At 37.8% G+C, this 27,070-nt stretch overlaps 1 protein-coding gene across 1 annotated transcript in view; it reads left to right on the plus strand.

Moving 5' to 3' along the window:
- COL25A1 (collagen type XXV alpha 1 chain) overlaps positions 1 to 16,727 on the plus strand; it is a 369,306-nt gene extending 352,579 nt beyond the window's left edge. The window contains exons 33-37 of the mRNA XM_075200693.1: positions 2,161 to 2,187; positions 3,085 to 3,138; positions 6,126 to 6,212; positions 9,887 to 9,925; positions 11,620 to 16,727. Coding sequence (XP_075056794.1) covers positions 2,161 to 2,187; positions 3,085 to 3,138; positions 6,126 to 6,212; positions 9,887 to 9,925; positions 11,620 to 11,655 — 243 coding nt within the window. The 3' untranslated portion in view covers positions 11,656 to 16,727. The remainder of the gene's footprint in view (positions 1 to 2,160; positions 2,188 to 3,084; positions 3,139 to 6,125; positions 6,213 to 9,886; positions 9,926 to 11,619) is intronic.
- The last annotated feature ends 10,343 nt before the right edge of the window (positions 16,728 to 27,070 follow it).

A 27,070-nucleotide genomic window follows, 5' to 3' on the forward strand; every position in this document is an offset into this window, starting at 1 on the left:
TTTCTGTGTGCCATTCTCTTCCCCCTTTTCCAGCTTTCTGTGTGCCATTCTCTTCCCCCTTTTCCTGCTTTCTGTGTGCCATTCTCTTCCCCCTTTTCCTGCTTTCTGTGTGCCATTATCTTCCCCCTTTTCCTGCTTTCTGTGTGCCATTCTCTTCCCCCTTTTCCAGCTTTCTGTGTGCCATTCTCTTCCCCTTTTCCTGCTTTCTGTGTGCCATTCTCTTCCCTCTTTTCCTGCTTTGTGTGCAATTCTCTTCCCCCTTTTCCTGCTTTCTGTGTGCCATTCTCTTCCCCCTTTTCCTGCTTTCTGTGTGCCATTCTCTTCCCCCTTTTTCTGCTTTCTGTGTGCCATTCTCTTCCCCCTTTTCCTGCTTTCTGTGTGCCATTCTCTTCCCCTTTTCCTGCTTTCTGTGTGCCATTCTCTTCCCTCTTTTCCTGCTGTGTGTGCCATTCTCTTCCCTCTTTTCCTGCTTTGTGTGTGCCATTCTCTTCCCCCTTTTCCTGCTTTCTGTGTGCCATTCTCTTCCCCCTTTTCCAGCTTTCTGTGTGCCATTCTCTTCCCCCTTTTCCTGCTTTCTGTGTGCCATTCTCTTCCCCCTTTTCCTGCTTTCTGTGTGCCATTCTCTTCCCTCTTTTCCTGCTGTGTGTGCCATTCTCTTCCCTCTTTTCCTGCTTTGTGTGTGCCATTCTCTTCCCCCTTTTCCTGATTTCTGTGTGCCATTCTCTTCCCCCTTTTCCTGCTTTCTGTGTGCCATTCTCTTCCCTCTTTTCCAGCTTTCTGTGTGCCATTCTCTTCCCTCTTTTCCTGCTTTCTGTGTGCAATTCTCTTCCCCCTTTTTCTGCTTTCTGTGTGCCATTCTCTTCCCCCTTTTCCTGCTTTCTGTGTGCCATTCTCTTCCCCCTTTTCCTGTTTTCTGTGTGGCATCCGTCACCCGCTATCAGGAATTGAACTCATGACCCCAGTGATGTAAGGCAGAAGTGCGAACCACTATGCCACCGTGCTGCAGTATGTCGCTGGTCCTGCTCTGCTGTGTTGAGCTCTGCAATCAGATGGGACTGATGTGGGATGTGTGAATTATGATGATGATGAGGAAATAATAATGATGAGAGGGGGAAGAGGGTGGTGATGGGGAAAGAGAGTGATGAAGATATTTAGAAATACTGAAATGGGAAAGCACAGTTACATTATTTAAAGGATAAAATAGTATAGGAATTGTCTCAAATATGGAACAATGTTAACATTAAAGGTATTAGTAAAAAATTTAAAATGTACAAAGCTAATCAGAAGGAGTATTTTTTAAAACATTTTAATAGCAACATTATCAAAAATATTCACCTCATTTGGCACAAAATAAAGCATGTTTTGCTGGTGGAGTGTTCCCGGTTCTGCCCCAAGAGAATAAATAGACCATTTGTCATCTCGGCTCTATTCATCGATTCATTGAATTCACAAATACAGTGTGAAATGCCATTAAAAGGAACGATGATGCAAAAGTAGAGCTTGCAGATTGTATCACCAGAACATGAGTTTAATTTGTAAACATTTACATCACATGGGGGTACATGTTGCGAGAGGTTGAGAAACCCTGCAGTAGGCTGATATGCTGTGACCAGGTATGACCTCCCTACACCGTGTTGTGAGTTCTGTTTAGTTACATAGGTTACATTGTGCGCTGTTTCATCTGCTTTTATTATTCAGTGGCAGTATTTAAACTAAACATTTTGAATGATGTATCTCAAAACTGTTCAGGTAATGTGTACCTGAAGACTTCAAATATCAAAATTAATAGTACACCCTAAGTTAAACCCTAATGTTAATGCACAGTTAGTGAAACACGTTCCAGTCTTGACAAAAAATCAGCTATAACGATCTGACCCTTCGTTACGTAATAGAGTAGTGTCAGGAAAATGACAGTAAACAGATATTTGTCTGAAAGCTGCCAGCCTCCTACAGTTTTATGTTGTAATGTCCTCAGGAGCACAATGAGCATGTAACACATTTATTTATGTATTGTCCGTTCATATATCTATTTAGTGTGCCACTGTGTAGGTGACTAGTCTACTTTAAAGAGAATGCTTTTTTAAAATGTTTATAATTAACGCTATTGCGTTATTAAAATGGATGTGAATTCATGAGCAGTGTATATGATCTTTCTCGCAGGGTAAAGACGGGGAGCCTGGTCTAGATGTAAGTCATGAAATCATATGTTGTATAAATAAAGCATGGACCTTTGCATGTTTTATGTACACACCCTGAAACATTTCCTTTTCATGTTTTATTTCACTTATTTTGATTTGCCATATTTTACTTTTTTTTCTAAACAGCTGCAATTAATTTGTATTAATTAAGTATCTATGACAAAATTTTGAAATACGGCATTGATATGAAATGAGTGGCCACTGTATTTAAAGTAAACAATAAGCCTGGCCATTATGTGCAACAGCAAATTGGAAAATGTGCTAAATAGTTCTATATGGCGATGAGAAAAGTCACCATACTGCACACCATAACCAGAGGCACAACAAAAGGGGGTGGAGACTGTGCAGTGGTTATGGAGCACGGAGCTGATTGCGGCCTGGCAATACCGGGTCACCCCCCCCCCCCCCCCCCGCGCAAGTCTCCTGCTCCCCCCTGAGCAGAGAGGAGGCCTCTTCTGAGCGGCTATGCACATTGTGCTGGACCACACGTGTTCCCCACTTAAGTCTATTTAGAATAGAGTTGGAGGCCAGAATACGAGAATGGCATCACTGGACCACTGCCAATGTACTCTTCTGCTCCTGACCATAGGTGAACTAGCTAAACAAAGTAAATTGGCCAAATTGCTGACAAGCAAAAATGACATCTTAAAAAAATGCAATAAAAACTGCAGGATTCTGACCTTATAAAATCCTGAATATTGGCAAGCGAGACTATGATATTGTCTTTTGCGTCAGCTGGAAATAAATTACAAAGAGCTGTCAGCGCTGTAATGTTTCTTTGCTTCTTTTGCGATACAGAAATGTAAAAATACATTTCTAATACTAAACCCCCTCTAATGCATTCAATGCATACAGTCAGACAAGGTCATTTTGTATATTGTTTCAGGGTTTTCCAGGTCCTCGAGGAGACAAAGGTGACCCAGGAGAAAGGGGAGAAAAGGTGACTGAAGTGTTACGTGACTGCTAACGTTGCAAGCTCGTCACTGAGTTTTCTGGACCTTATCATAGGTTCCAGAAATCCAATGTTTTTCCTGTGTGCCAACTGCTAGTGATAGCATGTACTGTGAGCATTGCACTTAGATCTTTCCAGTTAACTAAGCATGGACTGTCCCTTCTCAAAAGTTGCATAGTCATTAGTATTTATTGCCATAGCGACTGGGACAGGCAATTACTGATATGAGTAACCGTCACAAGGACAAATTGTCTTAATTAGCATGTCAATTTCCATAAACAGACAGGTTCACAGACAAAGGAGAAAAACATTTATTTGTTCCATGTTTACTTCCTTTTCTGCCACCCGAATAGATACAGCAGGAGGCTATTATGTTCATTTTGCATTCTCAAAAGTATTATTTGGCCCAGTGGTAGCTAACAGGCAGCTTGTGGCCTTTATATGCACATCAAATTTATCACAAGCAACCCTCATTATGAAAGTTACTTTCCAATTTTGGTCCCCATCTTATTGGTTGTAATCTCAGAGTGAGCTTTTTTATTAACACCCTTATGCGGTGTGCATGAGAAGAGGTGTCGTCACACATCATGGGGTGTGACCACATCCTCAGGAGCATGCTTAGTGCTTATGGTATGATGGGCCTCCCCCAGACCTTCCCCCCTCTCCGAAAAAACCCTTACCAGTGGCAGATATGTGCAGCACCTGTTCACCTCTGATCTGTTATACAGAGCAACATGAATGGGCCATAGCTCCAAACTTTCCGACACACTGCACAAAGCTGTCTCAATCGGGTCAGCAGGACAGAGCCCTCAAATCGTGCCTGTCCTGCCTAAATTGGGACAGTTTTGAGGAATACTTATGTAGTAGGTCTTGCCGGCTATACTTAACCATAGTTTAATCTACATATTCGGCTAGCATTTTTAACATTCATTTTTTAAGCAGCCGAATAAGCTGGGACCTGTCTCAGTGAATAGATCCTGCTCATCCGCTACTATCTTTGTTTGAAATTACGGTATGAAGATGCAACAATATTGAGCTTTCGCCAATCAAAATTTTACACTGTTTAAAAAGTTGGTCCTATAGTTTGTAAAATTAAATTTGACTAAATATTTTGATGGTAATAGATTTCCATTGAATATGGCAAGCAGGAACCACACAAGGAAATTCAAGCAATTAAGCAAAAAAAAATAATTTTTACTTTATTTGATGTGATCGATGAATAAAAAAATGCAGAAACACCGAGAAAAAAGTTTCCTCCTATTTTAAGACATCAGCTGCCTACTTCTGGGCGTTTGCACTGGTTTTGCCAGCTATGCACATGTATTAGCATATGAAAATGGCATTTTGGGTAGTAGGACGAGATGTTCTAATGATCTTTAAGTGGTAGAGAACATTTAGGGGGAGTTCCTGTTTTAGGCAAGGATAAGGGAGTGTACCAGTGGCAATTATCGCAAATTATCCTTGTCTCCGCATTATTTTCCATTTCATAAATCACTCACAATAAGCTAACGATGTCAGTTTTACGTGGTTTTGCAGTATGTTTTCGTTATTATATTATAAATTGTAATCTAAAAATGTCATGCGAGGCAGTGTGCATGAAATCTATGTTAGGATACTAGCAGAGCAGTTTGTTTTTGGCACACAGGAAAATATATGGTAAAAATTAACATCTTCAGTGTGTTAAATATCTAACAATACTAATTTATACTGTACACATGCTGTTTTGTTTGATAAAAATGGTGTTTTTACCAGTTCACTGTTTTAGTTTTGCATTATTTTATCATAAATCACTTCATTCACCACTGAATGATGAAGAATGCCTTGTTATATGCCTTCCTTTCCAGGTGCATTCCCTTCTCCTCCTTCAACCTATGCACTTTCCAGTAACTTCACCTTATTTACTTTTACCCCTTAAAACTTTCCCTATACCAATCTAACAGGTTTATTTAGGAGATATCTGTGGACTTTCAGTTTGTGCCTAAACTGCACAGAGGTCTCAAAATAATCTCCCAAAGTCTTTCCTTGACTACTATCCACTGTTCTACTAATTTTGTGGCTTCCTCCTTCCTTCCTATTTTATTAAATATAAGTGGATACATAGTGATTTCTACAGCCTATTGATGGGTATGAAGGACATTTATTTATGCTATCATATGCTTACAATTGTTAAATGACATTATTAGGTACACTCATTGCAGAGGTGCACAACCTGTTGGCCTGGGCACAAGTGGGGCCTTAGCGGGGAATTCAACTGGACGCGTTACTGTAAAAAGTAACGCGGCCTGCGCACTATTACTGATATTACGGTAATAGTGCGCATAATTACCAATAATACGGTAATTTCAACGGCGGCTTTTTGCTCGCGAAATCTGTGTTAAAATTACCATATTAACGGTAATACACTTAGCACAACGTTATTCTGGGGGGAATTGAATTCTCACCTTAGAATTAGTGTTTGGTTAGATACATTATGCAATGTTATCTGTTGTATACCACAGATTTTGGGATCATAGAAAACTGATTTGCTTGGGGTTCCAGCTTAAGAACATTGTTGAGCCTCGAGGCCTAAGCAATGCCTTTCCTAATTCATATAACATTCATATATCAGACATTCCACTATAAGATTCTACTTTTCCTGAAAAATACAAAACCACAACGTCCATGATGCTGGCTGTTTACTTGCATCAGTGGCTTCTGTTACAATAAATGAAGAAGAATTATGTATTTAGGACATATGACTTTCAACACATTAGTTCTACAAACATTATTTTAATGTGGAATGTTTTCTAAATGCAAACATTAAAGTCACCACAGTCAGCTTTCTATTGATTCTCCCAAACCATATATAATACAGTAATATAGTGACATGAAAACAGTTCACAGGTCACAATGTCTTGGTAAATGTTCCTTCAAACCTCTCATTTGCTGACACTTTTGATATATTTGCTTTTTTTTACAAACCATTGTATTCACAGGGGGAAAAGGGAAAGAAAGGCAAAAAAGGGCCAAAAGGGGAGAAAGGAGAACAGGGTGCCCCTGGATTAGATGCACCTTGCCCATTGGTATGTCTCAGAAAGCCAGTAACCATGTCGAGAATCTAATGTGCCTAGGGAAGAGCAAACATTACAAACCCATAACTCTGTCTTCTCTCTGAGCCCGGATGAATCGACGTGCCTAAGGAAGATTTCGCCTTCAGTGATGTCATTGGTTCCTAGTGAATTGATAGGTTGCATTCTGATGAATATTTGTTCAGGCTACAAAATGGCTGCCTCCACTGTGTGTTGGTGACAGACACACTTTAAATACCCCAAATCTTGGCATTACTTCAGTGACTCTGCAAAGAATTGCTTTGTATGAATGCTCATACCATGGGGACACCTTAATGTTTGCTCTTCTTCTTTATTTTTCTTCCTTTTTTTGGTTTTCTACAGGCGGAGTTAACTTCAAAAGGTTATCATTTATAGTAACATTGCAAGTTAATCTTTACAAACAGGGTTTCCGTGGATTAAAGGGGGAAAAAGGGGAACCAGGTCAGCCAGGCCTGGATGGGCTGGATGCCCCTTGCCAATTGGTACAGTATTTCTCTTTCCTATCCATCCCTGCATGCAAGTCCTTGTCTTAGTAACCGATGCAAAGGAAAATATGGGACCATTTGCATTGGATAGTACCTGCATGCTCTTGCATGGATCATGTTCATCCTATTAAATTAATAATGCAGAATTCCCTATCCCACTTCTAACCCCAGTGCTCTCCTTCTACTGTATTTTTCCTCAGAAGGTTTTACAAACAATCAAACCTTTGCCTACTTAAAAACACATAACCCAGCAGTAAAAATGGATAACAGTGGCAAAAGAGCTTACCATAGCAGCTTTTGACTGCTTGTGGTTTAGCCAAACTTTGATCAAAAGGCAAGTAGGTAATCTATGTAGTAACGTTAATAGCCTGCAGCCCAATCCTTTCTGTATACACCCTTTAAAATGGCTTAGTCTCCCTGTGAAACTTATTTGACCTTTCCTGTAGTTTACTTCACAGTTTCCTCTCCTCAACTCAGCATGAATCTTAAATCCTGCCCATACTAAAATTATACTAGAAATCCCTTTCCTTGTACCAATATGGCAAATATGGTTTATTTTAAAGTTGCAACATAAAACAAAGAAACAATGAATCATTCAGTATAGAAACAAAACAATTGCAGTTTTTCGCATAAATAAATATCAACGATTTTTATGTTTTGCTGGGGAAAAATGAAGCATGCGTATTGCACAAACATCTGTTTTATTTGTGTCTACTATGTATATGCCATTTATGTCTGGAGAATGCATATTTCAATGTAATATCATTTTCAAAAATATTGCCTTTATACCAGAACATTAGAATGTGCTGCTGTTTGTCCTTCAGTTAATGGCCCACAGTGAAATGAATATGTAAATGATATGTCGTGAGTAAAACAGCAGATCACATGTTGGGTAGCTATTTCACAGTACATTGTGAGGTTGTTTGTCAAATGTACTGACCTAGAAAACAATATCTCACTTTATATATCAGTGATTGAATTGGGCTGGTATATGGTGGTATAAACCTCTCCTACTGCATTGTAAAACTATAAAAATGAATTTACCTAGATTTGTATTACATTTTCCATATCGCCACTTCCAAATTTCCTTTTCAACCACTGATATATATATATAAAATATCATAATGCAAACTCCAGGTAAAAATGGTTGTTCTGTTCTAGTCACCAGTTCATAAAATCAGTCAATTACCTTCCAAAAAAAAAAAAGGGATTGCTTAGTTTGATGGCAAGATAATTATGTTTGCATATTCGCATTGGGTGTGCATGGAATAAGCAAGCTGTAGAATGTAATAGGCACACAATGAGGAGACTAGAGGAAACTTTGGTTACAAACAATTCTATCACACAACTGTAGTAACCCATGAAGGTAAACAAGCATCGGCCAATCAACCCATGGGCATCATTATTATAATGAGAACTTTTATTATTTTTTTATAACATATTGACTGTGATTAACATGATAGTATTTGAGTAAAACACATGACATTTTATACAAAAATTTTATATAGTTTCATAAAGATACCACAAAATAGTACATACCAATACACACTGTAGAGAAGGCCCAGGACTGGTAATCTGGCTATGGCCAGAAGGACGGGTGTCCCTGAGAGTATCAGTGACCAGTGCCTGCTCTGGCTAGCTAAACGTTTTTTAAATGGCTGCTCAGCCTCAATCGACCTCCCAGACCTGGTTTTAATGAAATAAATAGGGGTTGGAGCCACAATACTATCTGAACTTGGCCCGTACTTGTGTACTGACTCGGAGCTGGTACTGAAAGTGAGATGCCCAATGAATGATGGTGACCTTTCATTACTTTATAAAAATAATTCAGTTTGTGCGCACACACAAATGTGGGCTGATGTGGCTTGTATTATTAAAATAGGGTAAATCTGAGAAAATACAAGTGTTGTTGAAGCATGTCTCCATATTTTAATCAGTATTTTGACCTAGAAGTGGGATTCCAGGCTCCTTTATATTCCTCACTACACTCAGCTGAAATAGAATGTGATTTCGCTAGTGTTTTATATATTTTATTTTAGCGCCACCTCAAGAAAGATTCTTATAAAGTATTAAAGCTTTTTAAATTAGGCACCCTCATTTTGAGCCCTGATTTTAGAAGAACAGACTGAAACATGTTCCTTTTTGATTAGTGCCTGTCTAAATAATAACCAGAGTATTATATGTGTTCAGCTCTGAGAGTCAGTAAGACACATTATAAGAATAGTCCAGTTTGAGTTCAGGCTAGCATAAGAATATTGTTAGACTAATATGCATAAGGAATTTGCATACATTTGGATTGATGCATATTTTCCTATTAATAATAAGATGATCTACAAATCATTTTATCTAATTTTTCTGTTGCCTTGTGGCTTGAATGTAGTGAATAGAATAGGGAAGGTGGATTTGGGAGCTGTGTCTCTCTTGGAGGTAAATAGAAATCTTACAACAGGTTTAGTATGTGCTTTCTTGCTACCAAAAGGCACCAGAAAAAATAGTACCATTAATGGACCTCATTTAGAGTCGGACTCAATGTCCATTTTTGGCGCATCCAACAAAAAAACACTATCACGCATGTGCAGAAAGCACCAAATCCGCCTGCATCTTGGACGCAAATTACACTTGCGACAGCTTGCGACTCACTACCAGAGAATGGGAGGAACGCGGAATTGTGAAGGCGTGACCATGTAAGTAAATCCTAGTCATAGTGAGGCGCAGACGCAACACACTTCAAAACAGAGCTATAGCTGTGCGGCAGGAATTAGGTGGCGCAAGCGTTGGCTGCAGGAACTGCTCGCAGCTTCATAGGGTATTAGGAGTGGGACACAACTGGGGCTGCTTGCCACTCGTAATACCCTACCAAGCTGCGGCACACTCCCACTCCTACACTTCTTAGACGGACTTTGTGTCCGACTCTAAATGAGGTCCAATGTGTCAATCTTCCTATTAGCAATTGTAGATAGTAATTTGGCATCAAAATAACAAGTGCTTTATGGTGAAATAACTCAAGATTAGTGAATTCACCATTAGGAAATAAAATCATATATTTTACATGGAGATAATTTTCTTGTCACATCTTGCTAAATTTCCTAAAGTTTCTTTTTCATTAACGTTTTACAAATTGTATATATGCATATGTTGATGTCTACCATGTGCTTATAACAGGGACCAGATGGACTTCCAATGCCTGGCTGTTGGCAAAAGGTGAGAACTAACTAATTCATTTTAAAATGGATATTGACATTTGAGGTTCAACTTAACCCTAATATTATTTGTAATGGTGTTGAAAAATATAGTGCATGAAGCTTGCAATTTTTATTTTCGTGCATTTTGTACAAATAGTAATGGGTTGAGATTTTTGGTGTCCCCATTGCATCTAGATTATCTTTAAGAGAATCCATAGACTATAACGACCTACGTAATTTTGCCTTAGGAGCTGGGGAGGGGAACACACAAGGAGGCTTGTTTACATGGTCATGTAAACGTGGGGTAAAAGCTCTTGGCTATTGAACTGCAGAGAAACAAAAATGGATATAATAACAACATTATTATTATTATTATTAATTAACTACTTCCTTAATGAAGGACTTCCTACCATGCAAGACGGTATCTTCATTGGGATATAACTTACACAGTGTGGTACAATTACTATTATTGAGTTGTGAACATGCAATGGTGGCAACATTAAAATAGTACTAACTGTTTGTTTTCCTTTTAACAAATAGCACCCTGTGTTATATGATCTCAAGGGGTGAGCCACAGAGGGGGTCAGGCCCATTAGTACCAGAGTGAGCCAGTCCAGATTTTTGTTAGTACAATCTAGATAACTAGATTGAGCCAAATCAATATGGGTTAACAAAGGATCACAAAACCACAGCCCTGTTGCATTTTTACTCTACTTTTTCACTATAGTAGTGTAGAACCATATTGTACTATAACATTTATTATTTATAAAGTGTGCCACCTTTTATTATGACATAAAGAAAACAAAATGGGGACACACTCCCAATCAAGAGTTGGTACAATATGCTAATGCTATAAAATATGAGGATTATTTACGAAGAACGCTGGATGCGCACTGCTAAATGTGCACCAAGATGATCTGCCTACTGTCAGCTCTTGGGTGGCGCCTCCACATACTAGAAGGGGGTACAGGGGTGGAGAAACCCAAAAAGGTTTTCAGCTTTAAAATTCTGGAGGTGTATGAATTAAAACTGTAAACACTCTAGTAAATATAATTTGAATGTACCATATCATCCTTACATGTTTAATGCATGTACAGTTATCAAGCTGGGTTCATTGAAATGCATAACATATTAATACAATGGCAATACTGTTACTTTTAATTGTGTTGCCAGTGCACTCACCGCTATTTTTTGTTTCTTTTTGCAGTGACAAGTCTAACCGTGCGAGCATGAAGTTGTATATAATCAAAACTTTGTATTTATAGAAAAAAACCTGAAAAATGATTTCATATGTTTACATATACTTTATTCTACATGTCCATAAGTCTAATGTTTGTTCACTTGCACACGCTATTTGGCAGTAGTCAACACTACTGTTGGAATCTTCAGGACTGTGGAGATGCCTGTCCAGTTATAAATGCTTATCTAGACATCTTTACATATGGCTTGATGAACATCTCGGACCAGTCCACCGGAAGCGTATTGTCCACATACAGGCAGATACATCCTATTACAGTCCATTCATAATTGAACTTCCATGCCCATGCCAAATAGCACCAGTGACTTGTGTCGTCATACCTTTTTGTACAGACTAATGACATGCATGAATTGTGTTCCAGAGTTTGCTGTGTGGTTGATCCTCACATGCTAGATGATTGTTCTCTATGGCTACTTTCCCAAACCTCTTAATATATGACTTTCATTCATTCTAAGGGAGTGACACCATGGCTTGTAGCAAGGAGGAGATAAGGCTATAATAAGCGAGCAATGTTGTTCAAATTTGGAGATCCATCAACAGATTAATCTCCTACTTGAGAAATCATTCTACTACTGAGGCATGAAGGTCCTTCAGCATCTTTTCATTCCACGCTACGCAAGGCCCCCAGGCAGTAGAAGATGGGCATGTTATGGTTACTGAGTATGTCCCAGAGATACATCAAAGTTTGGAGTTGAGTCGTGCCAAAGGCTTTGGCTTATGGTGTAAAAGAAATATACCAATGGACACGTTCCATGGAAAATGGAATCCTCTTGTACAGACCAATCCTTCCTCATGCTGTGTCACACAAACTAAGCAGTTTTGGAGATCCTCCATTCATAATTGTCTGACAAGAGTCTGATACCTACAACATTAAGAAGTATGACCCTGTATAACAGGATCGTGTTCTGTATTGAAATATTGCATTCATGTTTTTTGTTATTTGTATTGAGATATTTTGTAATACATTCAAGAAATGCGTAGTATAAGTTGAAAAATTTTATGGCCACCAAAGGGTTTTGCTGTGTTCCCCTGCCTAACATGCTGATAATCAATCATTATGCCTTATTTTTTGCTATTGTTGTACCTGCTTCACAGAGCCTTGTTTAGTACATAGAGCTATTGGGGCAATTAGATGTTTGTAGATTCAGCGGTTGCGGCATCACTGTGTGGCTCCCTTTTCTTTTACATATTCCAAATATAAAACGGTGGTTAAGGGTATAGCTGCTTACTTGTAGATGTAATATATTATTCATCTCCGTCTAACTACTATTGTTGCAGAAACAATGTTTATTGTTTGGTTTTATTCTGCTTAGAAGAGCAGAAAAAAAAGACACATTTGGATTTCTAATTTCAGTGCTCCGCATATATAGACATATAGAGGATAGGTGTGTGTAGTCGGTGTGTTAAGCTCTAATTTTATTTTACTCTGTGCCTACGAGCTACTGTTTGTGATGCTGACATCATCAGAAGCACAAAATTATTTATCTTTGCACGATTACATACAGATTACTGTATACAGACATTTGGCATGTATTTCCTTTAAATAATTAATGGATTTTAACACAGAATACAAAATAGCAACAAAAAAGGTGATTATTAATTAGTTCACATTATTTACTTTTATACTCAATCCCTTCCATTCTCTTTACTTAAACAGAGGGAGTGGTTGAAGAATATGATGGAAGTGTATATTATACTTTGTAATCCCAGTCATCTAAATATGGGATATTTTTTTTCTTTATCCTCAAGTGTGGGAATTTTGGTAAGAAAGTTTTTATGTTTTTCAGCTAACATGAAGAGAGGGGGTAGATTTATCAACGTTCTAAAAATTGAAAGTGACCAATCAGATTCTAGCTATCAAAAAATGGTAGATAGAATCTCATTGGTTGCTATGGGCGACCCTTCCACTTTTCCTTTTTGGAAGGTTCGATAAGATCTATCCCAGGAAGTTTACTGCATCTCATTAGCATGATGAGATTAGTTTTAGTGAAATACTCTTGTTTTTTTATTTGCTGCTATTATATTAAAAATACAGCAGTCGAAAAAGTGATTATTGAAAAAGCAATTAAAAGGTTGCATACACATTTTCCTGTCACACCTATGCCCAACTCAAATATAAAAAAAACTAAACAAAAAGTAAACTAATAAAATATATATATTTTTTTTTAAAAAAAAATAGAAGTAGGTCTTTTAATATGTTCCCTTTTTTATTTTAAGAGTTTGGATGATGCAGTAATTCACCTCTTTTACATAATATATATTATTTACTGTACAGTTATTATATTAACCATTTCACACACATGTATAAGTATTTCCATTCATTACATACCTTTTCACCTTACTTTAAATAGTAGTTTGTCAGTTATTCATTGTTCTATTGAAAACCTAGATTGCAACTAGTTTCATTAATTATTTGTGTAAGTACAGCAACTTAGAACCTCCCAATCATGGCTTAATAAAAAGTGGGTGTGGTTTTTTAGGAATGTGGGTATAGACTGGTAGATTTAAAGAGGGCGGATTATGGGCGGAGGCTTCTTTTGTACAGCATTTGCAGTTTAAAATGTTGGTAGGTATAATAACGATATATCAGGATGTCTGTTTTAGTCTTGAAAGACATTATATATTGTTACAGAACTGATATTCCCATATCTCTTCAGTTTCAAGGTTTAAATGCATTTTTATCTGACCTTACTTTAATTATCTTGTGGTTACATACCATAACAATTTATAAATGGATTGTGTTGAATAAGCTTTATTTATCAATGTTTTGCAACTTTAGCATCAATGTTTCTTCAAACGTATTTCCATAGTTTGGACTTCCTTTATAAAAGGCACAATGATGTCACAAGTTAACTTGGCTTGTGGAATATCTTCCTTTATTTTTGCAAAACTCTGCAATATTCTTTCATTTTAGCATATTGATTTTACTTTTATAAAAGCTGTTGGGGATACAGTCCATACTTGCAGTAAGTTGGCAGTAATAAGTCAAACTGGTGGTGGCAGCAACCGTAGAAAAACTTTTAAACATTTGCAGAAACTAGGATACTTTTACCACATTTTTTATATTTAAAAAACAAGGCAGAACATAGAAAAAAATTATTGATATACTTAATAAGAAAAACATTCAGATACAATGATTATTTGCTAATATATATAAGTTATACATCTGCACTATAACCATAACAACCAATCGGCAATAAGCTTTTACCTGTCCATATATAGACAATGAAAGCAGATGTCTGGTTTCTATGGTTTTGCTTCTTAAAACTGCTAATGAAAACATTTATTAAGGGGTATTATAAACAGCAAAAGAGTAAAACCGCAGCCAAATTTCTGTTTTATGATGTCACACAGCTACTTTTGTGCAACCTCTAGTTTTATGGAGAATCACATGGATTTGCAGGGCCATGAGGGTGGCGTCTGTGGGGATGCAAAAGTTTGAACTGGCTGACGAGTGGAGTTGGGTGGAGCGTGGGCGTTGCATTAAAGTGCAAAAACATAATATCATTTTGGAGGATGAGATCGTTATGGGTAATGCGTTAAGGTTAGAGGGGACATTTTTTTTAAAGGGGTGTTCTCTGCTTTGCAGGAAGCTACACAAATACTTAACTTCTCTAGATCTCACTTTACAATTGATGGGAGGCAATTTGCATGTTCCAGTTGCATTTTAGCTTTTCGTGGCACATACCAAACAAAAACCTTAAAATTGAGAAATGTAAAAGAACTGTTCTGATATTACGTCACTTTCATAATTAATTGAAGACATTGGGGCAGATTCAATTGGCCGCGATGTTCCTCAGAACATCGCAGACGCGCTTTATTAACGTTACCGCGGTAATAGTAATGCAGATTTTTGCTCACACCTCTATGGGGTGTGAGCAGAACTCAGCGTTACTACTTCAGAAAATATCCGGAGGCACCTCACACGGATGTATTCTGAATTGAATTTGCCCCTACAAAGGAAACTTATAAATGTAATTGTCAATTGCATAGTTGGGGACTGAAACATCTTCTTGGTTAACAAATGCATAACTGACACATGTAGTGTATACGTAGGTACTATTACTAATAAAGATAACTTAAATCCTACTATGCATTTTTCTAACAACATATTTTGGAAGATTGAAGTACATGTAATTTTATAATGTTGGTATTCTTAAATATTGTGGTACATTTATAAATGTTGCTGCCAGCATACAAGAATGTGGACTGAAACCCTAAGACATATAACAGTGTTTCCCAAACCCAGTCCTCAGGGCTCCCTAACAGTTCATGTTTTCCAGATCTCCTTGCTGAAGCACAGGTGTATTCATTACTGACTGACACATTGTAACAGATACACAGGTGATATAATTATTTCCCTTGTAACCTGGAAAACCTGCACTGTTGGGGGGCCCTGAGGACTGGGTTTGGGAAACACTGACATATAACAAGCTTAAACAGTCACAGCCATGTCATTGTGTTATGTTATTATGAGTACTATAATATAAGATAAGATTATACATGTTGGAATTGTGCCCCTGCTATAATACTAGCATGGTAAAACTTTAACTATGTATATAAATCCATGCAAACAAATTATATATATTGCCCATAAATGCTTTTTAAGTGTCAGTCACTGGACAATTACTTTATAGCAGAAACATTGTTCTAAAAATGTAAACCAGGTGCTGTAATATACAAGTAGTGTTTTGTACTTGTTCTGTATTTCAAGGCACCGCCCAAAATAAGCTACATTTCTGAACGAAACATATATATTAGTATGAAGAATATATTTCATATAATGTACAATATAATGTAAAAGACTAATATCAAGTTAAATTTACCCAAGTTTCAAAAGAGGTATATAAAAAGAATAGTCGAAAAGAGCAGAAATTAAAAAGTTATAAGAGTAATTATATTTCTAATATTTTATACACATTGCCCATATAAAGACATTTCCCATTCTACTTCACTGTGTTTGACATCCACTAATTCTTACACCCAGTTAGATCACATTTTCTCTAACGGATATGGGAACGCAAAATGGATTGTGGTCATTGTTATGGATTTATCTGCTCCTTTTTGGTTGAAAATAAAATGTAAGATTATGAACTAGTTTGCAGCACTGTTGCAACAATGTAAAAAGTAATAGTAGTTTTAATCTGCTTCAATTACTTTCAAGGAAATTGAGAGCTCAGCCTACTACTGTATATTTTCCAAGCAAATTGCTACATAGCCACTAAAATCTCCAGCTTACAAGTAGTTCCATTAGAAACAACGTCAATATATGCTTCATTTTGTACAAAATGATGCAACACTGTTAATAGCTTAAAAGGTGTTAATCGTGTTGTTATCAATTCTTATCAATTTGTAAGGGTATGAATTAAACAAAAAATATGGAGCAATTTTCAGAGGGAATTGATTTTGAATTGATCACACAAAGATGTAAGAAAATTTTAGTTACATTTTACTAGCACCTACTATGTAATCATTGAAATATAAGAATGGCAATAAGTTTAAATCACAATTACATCTGTTTTTTACATGTAAATAAAAAAAACTGTATTTTATTTAGTTCCCATCAATGTACTAAAAAAATGAGAAATTGGATACTAATATAACCAGAGATGTTGAATGCCTTGACCAAATAAAGTTCAGAATGCTTGAACCTATTGCTTGCACAATGGAAAGGCAGCTATTGTGTGAGCTGAACCAATATTAAGCTTATCAATGTACTAGGAACAGAATGCCTCACACCTCCATGACATAATTTTTTTTGTAATTGATTTATTTTCCTATATATAGTTTACCTGTGAAAATGAGTCAAAAATGATGTTAAGTTGAGGCTGATTCAACATATAAAAATCTCAGTTCAGCTTCACAATATTTCTGGTGAACATTTGTGAGGTTAGGTGTCATTTTCAGATTGGCATACGCCTGTTTTTTTAAGTGATGGAAATATAATTATGGTAGAATAATTGCATGATGTTGCATGATTTTATTTTGGAGAATCTGGTGTTATATGAGTAAAATTAAAATCCAAATGCAGAATTTTTATTTTTTTATTTTTAAGCAGAAATATGGAATTGGGTGCTGAGGAAATAAGATTTGATACTGTACAAATTTAAGTGCAAGCTTTGCCAATTATACACCGGCACTTGTTTAAGAATCAGTTAACACCATGTTGTTAAACCGCTTACCAAACAGGTCCTGAATATTGAAGTTAAAATGAACAAATTTAGTAGACATTGCTAAAACCCAAAATAAGGCCAGCCACAGAATTTGTATACAGCAGACCTTACTGCATTTGTCTTATATGGGTTACTGGATTTAAACTCATAATTAAAAAATCGTTGCCATTTGTCCAGATAGACAGACACAGAAGTACTGGGGATATGTACGTGAATACAGTGTAGTATATTTTTTTGTCGTTTTTGAAAGATGTATGTATATTCCTTTCCCTTATGTTAAGATATACATATTTTTGTTTATTTTGTTTTTTGTACTTTTTTAAACACTGTTCTTTATTATGTTGTGGACTGATTTTATTTTATTGCAGAATGCAGAAGGACTCTGTGAAGTAAGGGTGTTCTTCAGGCATTGTGCTGCTATTGTGAATACAGAAGGTGTAATGTTGAAAAAATAATGACCATAATTAGAAGAATTAAGCCTTGTTTTCTGTAAAACACACACAGGGGGCTAATTAAATAACTGGCTGCAATATACACAAAGGTGTTGTAACCAAAAGCAACCAATCAGCTTATAACTGTCATTGTTCTACGGAACTTCAAAAATGAAAGCAGATGTCTGATGTTGGTATACATTACAGCTCGTGTGAACCTAGCACCATGTTATTTAATAAGCCAAATATTCTGCTAGTAGCTGAAGACATTTTGAATGGCTGTTTCTGTGAACCAAACCAGAAGGTATCAGCAGCCGTTCCATAGGTATTAATGATGTCTTTCTTTTTGGTCAGTTACAAATGACTTGTAATCATGCTGTAATGACTGTAGACCACATGGTAACTTTCGTTCAGCATAACTTTATACATATGGTCATATATGTCTTATCAGTGCAAATGTGCTGTTTGTTTTTTGTTGCCATATGGTATAAAAAAAAACCTTTCAGACATTTGCCTTGATCGTTACCTTATCACCAGTCATGCAGTTTGACTTGTTTTCTTATGTTTTCTTATGTATTCTTCTGTCTTAAAGAGACAAGGATTTCATTTTGTTATTGCTCACCATAGATCTGACACATCTTATTTGTATTTTAATTTTGATTTATAGTTCATGGTGAGAAGTTGATCTTCAGATTTATTTTTACACTATGTATGACATATTTTCATAATGTAAAAAGTGTGCAATTAAAATATTAATCTCCTCCATAAAGACTGCTTTCTTGTTCTATGTGTATCTTCATAAAAAAGGTAATAAACTTTGGAAAAATATTTTTTCATTACTCCCCCTATCATCATTAATCCATCCCATTGTGCTAGGCTTCCGTGAGAAGCCCTGCTGGTGTAACACTATTACTTTACAGCAACGGGGCCAGTTAAGTGTGCGAATTCAGGGGACTGTGACTGCGGCTGTTACTAAACAGGACTCCATCAGCTAAGTAGATGAGTCCTGAAGTGTAGCAATTGCAAACCCCGCTGCCTCCTTTTCATTTAAAGCCTGGAGGAGGATGGAGCTTTCCATCCTGCTCAGGGTTGTCCAGCTGAAGATGGGTTTTCTGTTACTATGGGATAACAATATTAACCAAACAGAGATTACATTAAAGTAAACATTGTTAAGTGTAAAGTAAAGCTAGGTATACACTACAGAATTTTCCACCAACTTTTTATGCCGATCGATTTTACATGCGATCGATGGTCCTATCGCTCGGTCCATGGACTGCATACACACTAGCCTTGTTTTAAAAGATAAAGGAAAGAGTGGACGTCCCTTTAGTGACTTTTTACAGCCATGTTGTTGTGAGCAATGATTGCAATTTCGTACACATCGGTCAGAAGTTTATACACACTACACAACGGAAACGAGATTGGAACGAAAATATTGAACGGTACGACCAACCAAATGAGGCGACAATCGTCCATTTGGGCAGACTTTTGACCATCGTGTCACTGCACACACTGACCCGACTTTTGAACGAGTGGTCGTATGTCGGCTGGTTGAGCCGATTATTGGACAAAAACCCTATAGTGTGTACCTAGCTTTAGACAAGCAATGTCCGGTTGCAGGCAGTCATATACAGTAGCATTTACCATACTACTAAAACTAACAGAGCATATCATGACAACCAATTTGATCAATAACTCTTGGCTTTTGAAGACATTGATTCCAGAACAGTTATGCTATGTGAAGGAGTAGTAATAACGGAGGGTACATTTTTGAAACATTATGGTAAGCAGTTATGGCACTAAATGAAGTGGTGTAATAAAATCATAGTAGTTGTAGCATAAAATCTGTTTAGTCACCTGACACTATAGTCAAATAGCAAAATAAAATGATAGGCAGCAGTGCTTACTCTCACATCAATTTTATTGCAGACTCCACACTGCTTGGCCTTTCCAACATGGATGGATTCAGCTTGGGAAACAGAACAATATTTTGAGAAAATGAAAAAATATTTAAAAAATGTAATAAGTACCTTTCAAGTGAGGGACCTTATACAATTATACAAAGTGCTCCCTCAGAGATCTGGTAAAAGGTGCAATTTAATAATAGTTTTTTATCTGAACAGTAAATACTAGAGTGAGCTTTGGCAACCTGTAACTCTCCAACTATAGTGGAACTTAGGAAAGCATGAAGGGATTTGTAGTTCTACAACAAACAGAGAGATGAGGAATGCCTAGGCCTACTGTAAAGGAAATTCAAGCAGATTTAATACTTTTCTCATCTGAAATATCAGAAGAATGTTTCAGTGGGGGGTTCTGAGTACATCCTGCGTGTATCCTACCTTTGGGAGTCTGGAAGCAGGAAATTATGTTATTTTTAGAAGATGAGGTTTTATTTTTAATTATTTAGGTGGAAATGCCAGAATGTAATCTCCCAGAATTACAATATAGTTATTTTATTTTATATGGTCCACAGAATAAAAGAAAATAGTTTATTTCTCTTCACCACAGTGTGATAATCGGCCAGTTCTTTGTGTGGGCTGTTAGGATTGTATTACATCTAATTCAACCCCTAATAGTTTGTATTGGACTGCATGAAGTGTCAGTGAGAGGACAGCCAAGGGTCTGTATCATACCCTGCACAGCTGCTTCTGGAAGATCTACCGGCACAAGTAGAATTGTGGCAGAAGATGAGACGCCTCTCTGCTTTTTATGTGGCCTTACAATGTAATTTCCACTAAATTAGGAGGACTTAATATACGACACACACTTGAGCATCACAGCTTTTTGTACCAATGCACCTAGATGTCATGCCTTGTACGCCACCTCTTAGAAGTATCGCTAAGTGTGCAGGATCATGACAAGGTACTCGCTGCAAAAGAGTAATGTCACATCAAACTCCTGTCTCCTACCACGTTTTAATTGTCTCTTTCATTACAAGAAACTTTTTCTGCTAAATTACTGCTCAGTTCAGCCTTATATGAGGCTTACACTAATCATGTGAGTGAGAGAGCACTGGGAATGTCTTTATTGCAGGTGTTGTTTTTGCATGTTTGACGTTTTGTTTTACACTGGAGAGAGTGCACCTACAAATACCACTACAATTTAAATGTGCAAAATGTGTTGCATTAAAAGTATAGGAAGATCTCTGTCAGCTCAGAGCTAGTGCAAAACACTAGTCTTTTTGTGGATTAGATATGGCTGTGTGCCCTTTTGCACATCAATAAACACACCTAAAAATGTGCATTCTCTACCTCTTTATTGGTGCCTCAAACAACATGGTCAACATGTCCAAAAAGACAGCTGAAACTGCTTCCATCCCAAAAATTGTGGCTCCTCCTGTATAAGGTAGAGATGAGCGATTCGGATTGTGTGAATTCCGACGAAATCCGACGTTGGGGATCCAAGAGAAACCGAGTCATGACTCGGTTTCTCCTGCCAAACTTGGATGTCAAAATGGGGGGAAATGTCATCGGGAATTTTTTCTTTATGCTTTATGTTTCCAGTGGAAGTAACCTTACACAGAAGATTAAAGTTAATAAAATCACTTTACTCTCTAATAATGTAAATTAACAGTCCTGCTGCAATAAACAGCAAACAAATACTTTACGTGATGCAGTCCAGGAATAGCGCTGTTGAATTTGTTCTGAAAATTATAGTGTAAAAATAAGTTTTCCTGGTGAATTATGCAAGTAGATAAACAGAATAGTGTGTTTACAGTGTTATTTATGAATGATCCAGTCGCAGTACACACTGTTAAGTATATATTCCTAGTCGAACAGCAATATAATAATGCAAATTTTCAGATCAATAGCGCAAAATACTGTTTTACAATTGTGAATGCGACAGTAACATTCTCATTATAAACAAAAACAAACACAACCTCAACCATCATTTAACAGTTAAAAAATGCAATTGGAATATTATTACCTAAAATAGTCCAAATAGAAATGAAAGTAAGAAATCCAAATACATTTAGCTGTGACTAATGAATGAAGTACTATAAACTGGAGAGGTCAATCTACAATCAGCCAACAGAAGCTGTTAGATATGGCTGCTTACAGTAATCATCATCATTGCTTATCACGGAACCACAAGAATACGTACATATGCTTACAGTTGTCTTTGTACACATGCAACATACGAAAATTTACAACTTATGCACAAAAGTATATGTGCGTCACACTTTAAATGAGCCACAAGGTCTCTGCAGTCTGGTTTAACACCCAGAAGCCCTACCATGGAAACCAAAGCAAGGATAAAGAGCTGTGCCTAGGAGATATCTAGAAATTGGTGCATAGAGGGCTGGCTGGGTTTGTGGTTCCCGCTGGACCATTAAACATCAAAGGTTGAGAAAGAGCCTTTAAGTGCTGGACCCCGTGTGGTGGTACATTCCAAAAGTTGACCCTGCAGCCTCGACAAATGCTGCCTGGCCTACACAAAGGCAGACCATGCAGCCTACATAAATGCTGGTCTCAGACATTTAATATTGTAACGGCTCACTTTATATTCCTCCCTGCTCCCCATCCTAGTCCATCCCTGTCTACTTTCCTCATAAAAATATGTGGACACTGTACAGAGCAATTATTTCTCTATAATGAATGTATGACTATAAATTTGATGTCAATCAATTTTAGAGCCGTTATCTCACCCAACAAAAAGTCCCTAACACTTATATTCTTCCACAAACAAAAAGTCCACATACTGGGAATTCAAGAAACTCATTTTAAAACTGCAAACTCACCAACATCCTGGCCAATGAGCTAGAGAAAAATGGAGTATCCATCTTATTTCACCACAAATGTGATGTTACTATTCACAGGGAGATCTAAGCTGTACATGAAACATGTATAATTTATATGATCAATTAATCCTATAGATTGTAAGCTTGCGAGCAGGGATCTATTACCTCTCTGTCTGTGTGTATTACCCAGTATTGTCTTATCAATGTTTGTTCCCAATTGTAAAGCGCTACGGAATTTGCTGGCGCTATATAAATAAATGATGATGATGATGATGAATGAAGTGAAATGTACTCTTTTTAATGTATATCTGCACAAATACCATCAAATCCATTTTCTTAAAAAAAAATAAAAAAAACCCCCTCAAGATTGTAGGCCAGTACAAAACAAAACTTTAATATGGTACTTGGGGGTCTATGCTAATTTTTCACTTAAAAGTTCTGCATCTTATAGGTATGTTTGCTGTGCATTACATGCCTAACGGAGGAGATTTCAAAGAAACCTCCTCCGTTTAGGCAATTACCGTGCAGCATCGCAGTCCCCATAGATTACTATGGGGACTGCGATGTTCTGCAATGCATGAAGCTTTGATAAGCTTTACATTGCACAATCTCAGGATGTCATTACCTGTCATTTGAAGCCTCTCTGGCTTCACAGAATCCAATACAGTGTAAGTGCTGTGCTAGGCTGCCGGTAAACAGGAGAGTGTTCGCATCAGAATAGTCACTTCGCCGGGGCTCCCAGAGTAGCCCTGGCATAGTGCATCTTAGCAGTGCATAAATAGGCATCACTGTGATGTGCAGCGATGCATATTTAGCAGCACTGCATCTTATGAATCATAGACTCCTTGAACAGCTGTCTCCATACAAACAATCAACATAATCGCCAAGTACTGTTTCTAGCAATCCTCTGAAGCAATCCGCTTAAAGAATATGACTTACATTCTTCCATTATGTTTGGAGAGTTTATAATCCAACAGAAGATAAATATATGTGGTGGTCGTGTACTGATGGGAAATCCTTCCCTTACCTTGTCTCCCAGATAAGAGTCAGAATCTTTTCTCTTTTGGATATCCGGTGGTCAGGAGATAAATACTTCAATGAAAGGGACAAAGATTGGTCAAACAACTTGATTTTATTGAGAATGCAGTAAGGATAGTTTTGGTAAGCCACCGCGCCACTGACCCCTTCAGCTCAATAGTAATGACGAAATAATGCGTCTGATCAGTATAGAGCACAATATAATTTAACATATAACATACACCTGGTGAGTATAAGGCAGAATAACGATAACATCTTCAATGCACATTGTCTAATAAGGCACACTGGTAATCACAGTTACTACTTTCACGTTGACAATATCTGACTGGTGATGATGCAATAACCATCAATAATAACCCATCAAGACTCTTGCGGTCACTACCGCGCCCACTAGAGGGCTACTTCTTATTCAGGTGTTTGGGGTACCGTGCTATTCCCTATGGGTCAGGCGCCCCACTTTTAGCATCTACTGCTGAGTTAACTTGAATTGCAGCGGTACCACTAACATTGAATGTCACACCTTCAATATTAATAAATCAATTCTTAGGTAAATCACATAACATTAACATCATCTAAAACATTTGGTGCACCAATATTATCCCCGGTAACGTTACCATATTTTCCACTCAGTCCTGGGCTGACCTGTGCACAGGAATTTGGGTAGTGTTCCAATGTCCTGCAGAGGTTTCCATCAAGGGTTAAGTATTATAGTAGAAAGCAGAGCTGTTGCTCATTTCAGCCACAAGATGGCGCTGTTCTCTCAACAGTCAATGAATCTCTATCAGCACATGTACTCTGCAGCAGGGTATAATGTCCAGATATCAGCACACACACACACACACACACACAGGATATAGCTGAAACGACCATCTTAATTGTTCCCTGCAGCCTGTGTATAGGTATGATCTGGGGAAAAGCTCTCACAATCCTTCCTTGTACAAGAATGCAATGTCAGTTTTGGATAGATTCTCTCATCACTCTTCCCTCTGACACTGGGGTGTGTGCAATACACTGCAGGCTAGGATTTTACCTGGAGACAGTTCTGCAGTTAGTGGAGATTGTCTTTGGCGCCCCGCTGCATGTCCCCAGCTGTTCTCCGTCTGCTTTGCTGGCAATGTCACAGTTCTGGCAGCAGATTATCTTCTCTCTGCTCGGCTGCACATCCTCCCCCTTGTTCCTTCTACCATGCTGCTCTCTCTCTCTCTCCTCCTTCCTGCATAACCTCTTCCTGTTACTCCCAAAGCCAATCAGAGCCTTCATCCTCCTCCTGTCAATCACTCCTGGGCACAAGTTTTCAGGAGCACAATTAACCCCTTGTAGCCCTGCATTTTAAAAGCGTTTATGCACTCCTCTGTGCTGTTCAACAGGGCTTTGGGGTACCACATATACACAGTGCCGTAACTAGACATTTTGGTGCCCTGGGCGAGACAGGGCACTGGCGCCCCCCATCTAAGTGGGAGTGGCATTTGACAAGTGGGTATGGCCGACCTAATGTGTGGGTGTGGCTAGCACTTTACTGAAAGAATTCATATATGTATATATATATATATATATATATATATATATATATATATATACATATACATATACACACACACACACACACACACAAAAAAACTAGAGATGGTCACTGACGCCCGTGTTTTGGTTTTGTATTCGGTTTTGGATCTGGATTATCGTCGTGTTTTGGTTTTGGTTTTGCAAAACCGCCATTGCGTGTTTTGGTTTTGGTTTTGGTTTTGTTTGATTTTGTTTTGCTATTTTGTTGGAAAATCAATATTTTTGGGCCTAAAATAACGAAATTTAGTGCTCCACCTGTTTCTTGGAAAAGTAATGTAATTGTAAAGCTAATAAATTATCAAAAAAACAGTTTAATTCCTCGTAGTTAGGCCTTCATTAATTCTACACACAAAACAGATTGTCTTCCTCTCCATCTATGCATATTGGCAATGCAGCCATCGTCTTTGGATGTATATTACACCCTACACTTCTAGTTAAATATGTAAAGAAATGGACAAAGGCAGTTTGGTTTCTGTCTCTATAGGCTCCCCTCCACTTGTCGAAAATACCAAAAAATTCAGCCGTTATAGACTGTACAATATTAATTGAAATGGAGAAAGCCAGTTTGTGGCTGTCTCTATAGGCCCCCCTCCACTTGTCCAAAATACCAAAAAATTCAGCCGTTATAGACTGTACAATATTAATTGAAATGGAGAAAGCCAGTTTGGTTTCTGTCTGTATAGGCCCCCCTCCACTTTTCGAAAATACAAAAAAATTCAGCCATTATAGACTGCACAATATTAATTGAAATGGTGAAAGCCATTTTGGGGTCACTGTGTGTATGACACCCTACCCTTAAGGATAAATTGCCCAAACAGCAGCCTTTCAAGACGGTACGTGATATGGAAATGCCCCAAGTCCCTTTCCTCTTTGGGGGTAGATTGCACCCTACACTTAAATAGAAAGTTTTAAAAAGATGTTATGGTCATCATCTGGATCTTCATCCTCACCCTCATCAGTGTGTACGTCATCATCACAGACTATCAATTCATCGCCGCTTGAATCTGCCATTAGAGAACAGTCAGTGCTTGGATGTCTTTGATGGTGAAGGCCTTCCTCGTGGAAGATGTAGTTCATTTTTATAAACATCATTTTCTCCACATTTTTTGGAAGTAACCTTTGACGGCGATCACTGACTAAGCTCCCGGCTGTACTGAATACTCGTTTAGAGTACACACTGGAGGGTGAGCATCTTAGGTATTGCAAAGCAAGTTTGTACATGGGTTTCCAAATGGCCTGCTTTTCCTCCCAGTAAGGAAAGGGACTGTCTGACATTTCCATATCAATTACCTCTTGAAAATAATCCTCCACCATCCTTTGCATGTTTATACTCGTATTGGATGGAGTTATGGGCAAGGTGACACATTGTTTTGAAAAATCCTTCAAACCAGCCCAGATGTTAAATTGTTCTGGTCTGCCCCCTGCGTCTTCCCTGCTTCTTTTTGGGAAATTTAATTTTTTACGAGCAGCAGCAGCTTGAGAAAGTGAAGGAGGACACGTCGTCAAGCCGAGGCCCAGCTCAGCGGCCAACTTGCTGAGCAATAGCTCCTTGCAAAAGTTCACATCTCGCTCATTTACAAGTAAAGACTCAATGTAGGTCTTAAACCTTGGATCAAGCACAGTTGCCAAAACGTACTGATCCGAGTTCAAGATCTTAATAACTCGAGGATCATTGTGAAGCGAATGAAGTACTTTATCGACAAGGCCAACATACTTTGCTGAATTGCTTGCTTTCAGCTCCTCCTTCAGTTTCTCAAGCTGCTTTTCCAATAGTCTAATTAAAGGAATGACTTGGCTCAAACTAGCAGAGTCTGCACTCACCTCACACGTCACAACTTCAAATGGTTTCAGCACCTTGCACAGCACTGAAAGGATTCCCCACTGTGCAAGAGTGAAATACATCCCCCCCTCCTTTCCCAATGTCATGGCTTGTGCAATATGCTTGGATGGCTTTGCGCTGTTC

This window comes from Mixophyes fleayi, chromosome 1, assembly GCF_038048845.1.
Source record: "Mixophyes fleayi isolate aMixFle1 chromosome 1, aMixFle1.hap1, whole genome shotgun sequence".
In the NCBI taxonomy this organism is placed as follows: domain Eukaryota; kingdom Metazoa; phylum Chordata; class Amphibia; order Anura; family Limnodynastidae; genus Mixophyes; species Mixophyes fleayi.